The following is an 11,087-nucleotide window of genomic DNA, read 5'->3' on the forward strand; positions in this document are numbered from 1 at the left end:
AACAATTTAACCTTAGTAGTTAACAATTAAAGAGAGAAATTAATTTGGAGTTAAAAGACTATTATTTCCTCATAAGTACTCTTCCCATACTATATTTATGGGGAGAATTCAGTTCAACGCACTTCCCTAACTGAAGTGACATTGGTGAGGTTGGTCGGGTTGAGGGGATATTATTTTTATTATTGAAGTACAAATAAAGTAAATTAGCAAGTTGAGGGTATTGATTATTTTTTATTATGAAGCATTATTTAACTAGAATAGCAAGTTTAGTTCACCCACTTATAAACGATACAGTCTTTATCCTGATTTCTTGAAGCACAATTTATGCATAATTTCAATTAGTTTCTTATAAATAAAAGGGTACTCTTATGCCCATCAATCACAAGTATGGGGACATAGTTGCGACATGACTAAAACTTTTGAACTGTAAATCCAATTTATTTGGTTAAATAAACAATGATAAGTTCGGGAATCCAAGTAATCGGTTTCTTGCAGATAATGATATATGATCATTCATTGTACACTCTTAGTCACGATTAAGAAAAGATGAATCTATTGTACAAGTTACCTAGTCATATTCACAATTATTACTATCATTTTTGGTCAAGATACATCACATTGATCATGACTATATCATCATGTTTATTAATGACTAATATTACAGCTTATTCAAATTAAATCCATATTTCAGTAGCAAAATCATTCCAAATTTGACTCTTCCGATGAGAAATTTTGATTTACACCCCCACCATAAATAAACCCCAGAAGCTTTGTTGTCACTTAATTAACTAGATAAAAAACTTACTCGTATTCAGTATTCACACCAACTTATATTCCATTGCATATATAGTAATAGTGTGCATTTGTTATCTATGTTTTTGTTTGTATAGATGGACTACCTAAGGAATCAATGCAGACTAAGAGCCCGTTTGGATTGGCTTACAGCTTAAAGCTGTTTGCAGCTTATAAGCTGAAAAAAATAAGTTGGGGTAGTCCAACTTATTTTTTTTGGCTTATAAGCTGTTTTCAGCTTATAAGCTGCTTTAGATAAACTAAGTCAAATGAGTCCAATTATTTTTTTGAGCTTATTTTAAGCATAAAATGACTTTAAGCTGGCCAGCCAAACACTCAAAAAAGCTGAAAATAGCTTATAAGCCAACTTATAAGCCAATCCAAACGGGCTCTAAATGATGAAAAAGTTGCTCGCTATAGGAGATTTCATCAAAGTGTGTGCAATGCTCTCACAAAATGATATAATTTTTTTGTATCCACCACTAGAAATCAACCAAGGTGAAGAAAAAACGCAAGGATAAAATTTGAACTTCAGATTCGAAGGTTTGAACTTCATAAATTCAGGTCTAAAGTTAGGAATGATTAGTTCACTACTTTCAAACCTTCAGATTGGATTCAAACTTCAGTGCCGCACATATGAAATTAAAAGCTAGCTAAGCCTAACTTCACACCTTGGGGTCTGAAGACTTGCGACTTTTAACAGATCTAAATTTGATTCTGAAGTGATAACATACTAAATACTTTGTAATATTTCTTTTTTTACTTTAAACAACAGTCCACCAAATGACTATTTGTGCACTCACCCCGAATTTGAATTAGTCGGATTAATAGGTTCTGAATACCATATGATTATAAAAAAATAAAAAATAAAAAACTATGTAAGAAAATATATACCCTTTTCTCCGACAATGTACTAGTGATCGTTGCGCCAAATTCTTGGATGTCTGCTGGTATTTCACCAGCCACAACTACTTTTCAATTGCACTTTAATTAATTACACATTAATTCACCTATATTTATTTAGCTTATATAAAAATGTACACCAGCATGTACTTATCTCAATTACCCCAAAAACCGTTTTTTCCTCTCCACTTATGCAGCTTCACCTCCATTTTTTTTCAAAGAAAAATAACAACCTCTCAAAGCAAAATTATTTTTTCTCAAAACTCCACATTTTTTTTCCCCTCTCTTCTTCCTTCCTTTCTTCCTGTTTTTTGCAGGGGAGAAGGGAGACTTTGATTGGATTTTGCTCAAATGTAAATATATTCTCAGAGCTTATTATCTTTATGATTATATTGTCACAAGCTCCTTCCCTGCATATTATCACAGGAAGCTTTTCTTGATTCATTTGAGAAGAATTCTATATTATCCCCAATGGAAGGTAATTAGCTTTTCTTTGAACTTATTGTTGTTTATTTTCTTTATATGTGTCATTATAGGTGTAAAGATTGAATGTTTATATTATACAAGACTCTGTATGATCCTTTTTGCTTATTGGTTATATAAATGTTCTTGTATATTAATGGTTTTTAAAATAGTAATGTCACAATATAGTTTGAATATTTATAAGAATACAAGATTGTGTGTACTACATTTTGACAATGGTGATCCTTTTTGCTTGTTGGGTATATAAATGCTCTTGTCTATTAAGCTTGAATTTTGTAAGATACAAAATTCTGTATGCTTCATTTTGCTTATTGGGTATGTGAATGTTCTTGTATATTAACGATTTAAACACTATGTTCTTGTATATTAGTGATTCAAACAACACTGTCATAATAAAGCTTGAATCTTTATAAGATACAAGATTGTGTATACTTTATTTTGCTTATTGGGTATATGAACATAAGATTCTGTGTTAATGTTTTAAATAGTACTCTTACAATAACTCTGCCTTAATATCAAATTAACAAAGATTGCCCGTATAAAATCATACAACAACACCTCAATTCCAAACAAGTCGTTCACATTGCCTGTCCAAGTATGGATAAAGGACTAGGATTGTGTTAGCCTGACAGATAGCATAAAACTAATCAATTCATGATGAAAACTCACAATACAATCCATATAAAATAATATTTGAACATTTTTTTAGACAGATAGTCGATATATAATGTGACCATTCTCTTTTATTCGGGCTTAGGACTGATAAAACTCTTTTGCCCATAAATTCTTTTTTATACCTATGAACTCTGTAGGTAGAAGAGGTGCAGCTGATGTCCAAGAAAATGGAGAAAACAAGAAAAAGCATGAAGCAGAGAAGGAACAAGACGAGAAAAAGGACGACGATAACAACAACAACAACAGAGATAATGATCAGCACCACTCAACATCATCATCACCAAGAGGAGTTTTAGAGATTCCCACAATGGGTACCGGTTCATCGGATTCAGATAATAGCAGCATTAGCAGCAGTGATGATAGGAGCAGCAGTTTTACATCATCATCTTCAGGGGAATTAAGTCAAGGTGTTTATTGGAAAAATCTTTTTGATAATATAAAAAGGAGGTCTATGAGAAGATTGTCAAGTATACCCCCATTATTAGGAGGATATGAAATGATTTTACCAAAGAATATAAGAAGAATTTTGTCCAAGAATAGAAGTGCTGAAGAAGAGGCTACTGATTGTGATGATCTTCCAAAGCCTTCTTGGAGGAATTTTAGCTATGGGGAACTTGTTGAAGCTACTGATAATTTCAGTTCAGGTACATACCCTTCACGAGTTTAAATTCTATGCATTGACGGTATAAAGATTTTATGTATAATTAAGTCGCTTATAATTTAATTTAGGTGTATGTTGCTCGGCCTCTCCAAAAATGTTGCCGCACTAGTATTGGATCCTCAAAAAATGCATTACTTTGGAGGATCCGATACACACCTCGCATTATGCATTATTTTTGAGAATCCAAGCAACATAGATTTAGGTAAATTCTATATACACATTTACTAATAACCTAGTAAAAATGGTAACTAACTTGCTATCATATGTTAAACTACTGTAGCATAAAAATTTATATTGTTAGTATAAGTAATTAAATCAAAATTTCACATCTTTTATTGCACATTGTTTACTACTCCCTCCGTCTCAATTTATGTTTCTTAATTTGATTAGACACAAAGTTTAAGAAGGTAAAGAGATGGTTCTATTTTATGTTGATTGGACTTTTCAATAATATTATCTGCTGTTGAGGATCTGACACGAGTGCAACAACATATTTGGAGGGTCCGAGCAAAATTGTTCCTATTTGCTTTTTGATGGAAAAGTCATATGTCAAATTTAGGATCATTTTCTACTAAATGAAATGATTTACTCTACTAAATAGTTCTGATTGCTTCAACTACAATAAGGCTAGACAGACAAACATATAATCCCTCCATTCCAATTTAAGTGTCTTACCTTCCTTTTTAGTCTGTCCAAAAAATAGTGCATCTTGCTATATTTAGTAAATTTTGACAAGTTGATGACCATAAGATTTAAAGAACTACACATATCTTTAATTCAAGATCACAAGATTCAGAAGCCTTCCTTTATTTCTTAAACTCCGTACAAAGTTAAACTAAGACACTTAAATTAGAATGGAGGGAGTAATAAAGTACTTCGCAGATATTAAGGCTCATGCCTGCTTAAGATTATTCAAGTTCCCTTTATGTTGGGTGGCTAGGGAGTTCAATTTTAGCAGGACTGTACTTGATCCTCATCCTTTTTTTTTTTTGGGTATGGTGCAAAGTAAACTTGGACGTCTTGAAGAATTTTGCAAGGACAGCTACATGATTTGACCACTGCATCATCACTTATACCACATTTAAGGAAAACAAAAAAGTGGGTGAAAGTTAAATTTAATGGAGAAATTTTCATTCCATAATTGATGCATATACTATATCACCTTGTAAGAAGCCTCAAAATTCTTGTCTTTTTCCTTTTTTTTTCAAAATTTGGTGCATTTATTGTTTTTTACATGCAAACGATTATGGCACTGGATATAGTTGGTGGAAGATTAATCAATCAACTACAACTCAATCCTGTACTAGTTTGCGAAAGACCTCTTCTTAAGACGACTTGTTTAAAAATCATTTTGTTCCTAGTTTGATCCGTGAAAGTTATATTAGTTCTACGGTTTAATTGGTCAAGTTCTTAGTGTAACATTTGGACTAGATAGACATGAGAAAATGGTAGTCGCTATCAGAAAATTAGAATGTAAGGTCAAATCGTTGTCCATCAGGCCAACTACAAGAAATCAGAGTGTTCAATATGGAACTTTTATTTGTGAGTTGGCCATGAGTTATTGATGGACCAGCATATTAAATTTTCCTTAATGTCTATGGTCTTTCATGTTTCACTTTGTCCCCACAAAAAAAATGTAATTTCCAAAAGTTGATGCTGCTTATTCATAAGTGTCATACATGCCTGCATCTTCTTGTCAGTGTCATTGATCCCACAATTATATACCAATTATGTTACTTTCTTGCAAATTTAAACTGTTTTAAATGGATTGCATAATTGTGTTACTCGAAAATCAACTGAATTAGCGGGTAGTTTACCCTTTGTTATACTAAATTATGCCTTAAAATATGACAGGCAAGTTGATCGGGCAAGGAGGACATGCAGAAGTGTACAAAGGACGTTTATCTGATGGTCAAGTAGTCGCGGTGAAGAAAATAACTAAGAAAGAAAAGAACGACGAGGACAAAGTTGATGATTTCTTATCTGAAATGGGAATTATTGCTCATATTAACCATCCTAATGCTGCTAAATTAATCGGTTATAGTGCTGATGGCGGTTTGTACCTTGTTCTTCAGTACTTACCCCATGGCAGCCTCGGTTCTTTAATACATGGTGCTGTATTCCGTCTAAGCTTGGCTACGAATAAATTTACTTAGAACTTTAGCTATTGATTATGTGCACATTTAACATTGTATGAAATGTTTAGAGTGACTGATAAACAGAAAACTCGGCATTTCAGGTGCAGAAGAGAGACTTGACTGGGAAATAAGATATAAAGTTGCTGTTGGTGTTGCGGAAGGATTGCTTTATCTTCATTGTGATTGCCAAAAGCGCATAATCCATAGAGATATTACTGCCTCAAACATATTATTAACTGAAGATTATGAACCTCAGGTTCATTCTTTTTTTCTGTTTAGAAACTTCGATTGGAAAGAGCGATTTCATCTCAATTTCTCGAGTTCTTCGAATTTGTTGTATGAAGCTTCTTTTTAATTTGTGCTTGTGCAGATTTCTGATTTTGGACTAGCAAAGTGGCTACCAGAAAAATGGGTTCATCATGTTGTTTCTCCCATTGAAGGCACTTTTGGGTATGTAAAGATCAAACTTAATTGCATTACACATTCCTTCATTTATTGTTATTAAAGTGTATGACCGTCTCATCTCAAAGTTTAAGCTATTAGAGAGAACACCCTTTTATTTACTTAATTATGTTTTCGACGCGTCCCCTCACGTGTGGGCCTGATTCTTTTTGATGGGCCAAGCACGTGCATTTTTCTTATGGTGGACCATGCCTGTTGTGATACCATATTAAAGTGTGTGACCATTTTATGTAGATGTCTAAGTTGTTAAAGAGAGCACACTTTTATTTACTTAATTATGTCTCAACTGTAGTCAATGTTACTTTGTCTGGTCTAATGTATGACAAATTGGTTTTCAGATATATGGCTCCAGAGTACTTTATGCATGGAATTGTTAATGAAAAAACAGATGTATTTGCCTTCGGAGTTTTGTTATTGGAGCTTATTACTGGTCGTCGTGCAGTTGATTCGTATCAAAAAAGCCTTGTGTTGTGGGTATGATCCACTTAAACTGACATATTCTTTACACTAACTTGTCATGAAACGTCATTGGAAGTTTTCTAGTATAATTTATTCGACATTTCTGAGAAGTATTCTTTACCTGTTACAATTTGTGCATAGGCAAAACCATTGTTGCAGAAGAACAGCATCAAGGAAATAGCAGATCCTCGTCTAGGTGATGACTACGATGTTGTTGAGATGAAACGCGCCATGTTTGCAGCTTTATCATGCCTTCACCACTTGCCTGACATTCGTCCAAACATGAAAAAGGTAACACTGCATTTTTTACATTCTGTCCCCTTTATGACCTTCAAATTCCACCAGCATTTGTATTTTGATCCGATCCGTGCTAGAATTTGCAGGTGTTAAGTTTATAAACTCACACTTCTAAAAAGGGCCGACCGCATGAACGATCCAATCACCTACAGATTCTTGGTTATTAAGTTAGAACAGAAAGGATCTTAAACAACACCTAAATGCAAAAGATTTAACACATATCCATAGGGAGTAGGGACTCAGAAGAAACTTTTGTATTAACAATTACAGTTGCTACTCAATGTTCATATGCAAAACAGAAGAGAAAATGACAAAAATGGTCCCTTATGTTTGAGGGTGTTCAAAATAGTCCCTTAAGTATGCACTTAACAGTGTTTCGTTGGTCCTTTTAGTTTGCCAAAAGTTAACACTTTTAGTCTCCATAGAATATTTACCGAACTCTGTCTGTTAATTTGTTGTAAACTATGAAAAAGAAATGGAAATTACCAGGAACTCACACTTAGAGGTACAATTTTTGTAGTTTTTGCTATTTTTAATTTATTTCTTGAGTCTGGTGATAACTTTTGGCGAATTTAAAGGACCAAAACTGTTAAGTGCATACTTAAGAGCCTATTTTGAACCCTCTCAAACATAAGGGAACATCTTTCTCATTTTCTATAAAACAGAATAATGTATTGAACTTCACCAAATGGTTGCACTTATTTTTTTGAGTCTGCAGGTTGTTTTGCTATTGAGAGGCGAGAACGCACCAGTAGACATGAAGCAGAAGTCAATGGGAGGGAGAGCATTGATGTTTTCAGAAGACTATACGAGCACGCATTATCTCCAGGATCTCAATCGCCATATGGAACTCGTTATGGAGTAATCTTTGTACACTTCTTGTCAAAACGCTATCGATCCTAGCTCTGCTTCTGCTACTACTTATTCTAGTTGTTATCCATTTTTTGATATATACGCGTGTAAAAAAGGGAGAGAGTTTTAGCCAGAGCTGCTATTTTTTGGTTGAAACTTTCTGAGATGCTGACTTCGAGTTTCTCTTTAAGGCCATTAGCAGCACAAGTTATGCAGTAGGAAAGGAAAGGATTGTACTGCATTAAGTACATTATAACATATGAAAAAAGAAAAGAGTTGATTTTTTTATGTTTCTTTCTTTCTTTCTTATTGTTATTGGATTTGGTTGCAATCATCATACTGATGATGATTCATTTTGTAGATGATCCTATTTTTGTATATTCTATAGTAGAATTTGTTAAGGTGGTGCTATAGATGATATTATATCAAGTGTACATATACGGACACACCCTTTTCTGTGTTTCTTTAAATATTTGCCGCAAACACATCTTCTAAAGCTTCCTAATCACTCTTACCTCACTTTAACAATCAAGAAACAAGAATTTACAGGTCACAATATTACATGGACTACTTAGTAATCAACAAATATCGATCGCCTCATTCAAATGAAAAAAATGGTTGGTGTTCATTAGCTCAAACGTCAGAAGAACTTGACAAGGTACTCAGGGGCAGAGGTAGAAGCCCAGATACGGGTTCAGCTGAAATCAGCAACTTTTGCTCGGATACTGTACTTGTGTTAAGAATTAAATTCATTGAATAAGTACTAATATTAAATTTAGAATCTAGTTATTAGCACTTGAAATCATCGGGAGGTGCGGGAAATCGAACCCGGTGCCTCTCGCATGCGAAGCGAGCGCTCTACCATATGAGCTACACCCTCAATTATTTTTAAATAACGAAATTAGTTGATTAATTGTAATTAATGTGCTAATCGGCCTCTCCGCTACTTGTAAATTTGTAATTTTTTCCGAATCTCTTCCCCTCTCCCTCTCTCTGTTTTGTTCCTATTTAATAGGTGTGAATAGATACGATTTGATGAAATAATTTAGTTTCTCGTCTCAGACTTTATTTGCGTGTTCAATTAATATCATTCCATGGTTAAATAAGTTAATGAGGTAAAACAAATATCTTAATTAATATTGATTAAGTGAGAGAAAAGTATGTACGAACAGATTAACAGTCAAACCTCTCTGTAATAGCATCGTTGGGTCCGGAATATAACAAAAAAAGAAGATAGCTGTTGTACGGGAGGAAATTTTACTAAGAGCGTACTGTTATAAAGTTGGTTGTTGCCGCTATAGGTAAAATGATGTTATAGAGAAGTAAATATAACATAAAAAATCGATTCTTAAAAAACTTAGCTGTTATAGAGAAATGCTGTTATATGCAGATGCTGTTATAAAGGGATCTGATTGTATATTTATTAGTTTGGTGTAACACCTTGTATAAATTATTAATTTGAGTTTAAGTTCTATGTAATTAAAGTATAAAAATATTTATACAATCAGGTCATTTAAAATGTAATTACATATAACTCCATTTTATAAGCATTGATTAATAAATAATAAGTTATCTGCTATAGGAAAAATTATATTACATTAATAAGATAAAAATTTATATACCAGTACACATAATTTAAACTCTATAAAGATTATGCTTCACTTGATTAGTTCATAACTTGACTAAGTTTATCCAAAGTGGGACAAAAACTTCAATTGAATGATAATTGCTACTACCACTTTCTAAAGTTAAAGTAACAGGTGTCCTGCAAATTTGCCTTAAAATGACTTAACTTCTATTTTCAATTGATTAGAAGTATAATTTTGGAATTCAGGTAAGTCTTCCACACAAATGGCGGTCTACTTTGCCGTAGACTTGGGGCAACCACAGTAAGAATTGTTTTTAGGGTAAAGGATCAAATATATCCCTCTACTTTAATTTATTGGGTAACTTTATCCTCCGTTAGCCAAAGTAGTCAACTACACTCCTCCCGTTACAAGTTGGGGCCCAATATACTCCTACCGTTAGCAAAGTTTCGAAAATACTCCTTATTTCTAACATATTCCCACATAAGCAAGTCTAGTCATTGGAATTAAGTGACATGGACGCCATATGTCATTTAACTTATTCTATGTGGTGCCTATGTGACAGTTTTTTTTTTTTTTTAAACAATCTAGAAAATTGGTTTTTTTAAAAACAAATATGAAAAAAATGGCTTTTATTAAAAATCTAAAACTTTTTTATTTTAATAAAAATCGTTTTTTTAAAACATATTCTTGAAAATTGGATATATTAGTTTAAAAAATCTGGAAAATGATTTTTTCTAAATCTGGAAAATTGTAAGGTATTTTTTTTTTTTTAAAAAGTGTCCTAATGTTTTTTAAATCTGAATTAGTTTTAAAAAATCTGAAAAACTGATTTTTAAAAATATAATTTTCCAAATTTTTTAATAAAAAATATTCAATTTTCCAGTTTTTTTTAAGAAGCGGGTTTTATAAAATAAAATAAAATTCAGATTTTTTATAAAAGCATTTTTAATAGATTTGTTTTTAGAAAAATCAATTTTCCAGATTGTTTTTAAAAAAAATTGCCACGTAGGCACCACATAGAATAAGTTAAATGTCATGTGGCGTCCATGTCACCTAATTCCAATGACTAGACTTGTTTATGTGAAAATATGTTAGAAATGAGGGGTATTTTTAAAACTTTGCTAACGGTAAGGGTATATTTGGCTCCAACCTGTAACGGGAGGGGTATATTTGACTACTTTGGCTAATGGAGGGCAAAGTCAACTAATAAACTAAAGTAGAGAGGTATATTTGACCCTTTCCCCTTGTTTTTATTATCAGGTCATTCAAAAAATACGTATAGGTAAGTTTTCTTAAAATATGAAATTTATAATACTGAAAATAAGATATATTATCGGCTCACAACAACAAATATGACCAGATGGTGAGTAATTGGACACATCTTAATTAAGGGGTCGTTTGGTTGGGAAACAAGTTATCTCAGGATTACTTACTTCGGGATTAGTTATCTCAGGATTGATATTCCACCCTCTCACAGGGATAAAAATAACACTACAACCCGGGATAGCTAATTTCGGGATTAGTTATATATACAAAACCGTGGGATAAACTCATCTCAAATTTAATTCTAGAATTAATTATCCCTTATACCTTAAGGATTGATATTCCAGTCAACTTGCTTATCTCTAAACTTGCCTTCCTGGTCATGAAGTCATCTAAAACAAACAAAATTTTGCCCCATTTGTCAATGCATTCCTGAAATGATGACTAATTTCATTTTCATGTTGGCCTGTTGGAAAGGCACTGACATTTTTTTTTTTTCGGGGGAGGGGGATG

The 11,087-nt window shown here is 32.8% G+C and overlaps 1 protein-coding gene across 1 annotated transcript; it reads left to right on the plus strand.

Moving 5' to 3' along the window:
• The first annotated feature begins 1,891 nt into the window (after positions 1–1,891).
• Positions 1,892–8,161, plus strand: LOC132616040 (receptor-like cytosolic serine/threonine-protein kinase RBK1). The gene is made up of 8 exons (XM_060330648.1): positions 1,892–2,173; positions 2,991–3,497; positions 5,369–5,626; positions 5,754–5,908; positions 6,023–6,102; positions 6,453–6,588; positions 6,715–6,864; positions 7,589–8,161. The coding sequence occupies exons 1-8, from the start codon at positions 2,167–2,169 to the stop codon at positions 7,733–7,735; spliced, it is 1,440 nt and encodes a 479-aa protein (XP_060186631.1). The 5' UTR covers positions 1,892–2,166; the 3' UTR covers positions 7,736–8,161.
• Positions 8,162–11,087: the final 2,926 nt, after the last annotated feature.

This window comes from Lycium barbarum, chromosome 10, assembly GCF_019175385.1.
Source record: "Lycium barbarum isolate Lr01 chromosome 10, ASM1917538v2, whole genome shotgun sequence".
NCBI classification, from domain to species: domain Eukaryota; kingdom Viridiplantae; phylum Streptophyta; class Magnoliopsida; order Solanales; family Solanaceae; genus Lycium; species Lycium barbarum.

Bases quoted from the DNA above. Each gene is read 5' to 3' on its own strand.
- LOC132616040 (XM_060330648.1), top strand. The intron at 3,498-5,368 runs GTACATACCCTT...AAAATATGACAG, and splicing joins TACTGATAATTTCAGTTCAG to GCAAGTTGATCGGGCAAGGA. The intron at 6,103-6,452 runs GTATGTAAAGAT...ATTGGTTTTCAG, and splicing joins CCCATTGAAGGCACTTTTGG to ATATATGGCTCCAGAGTACT.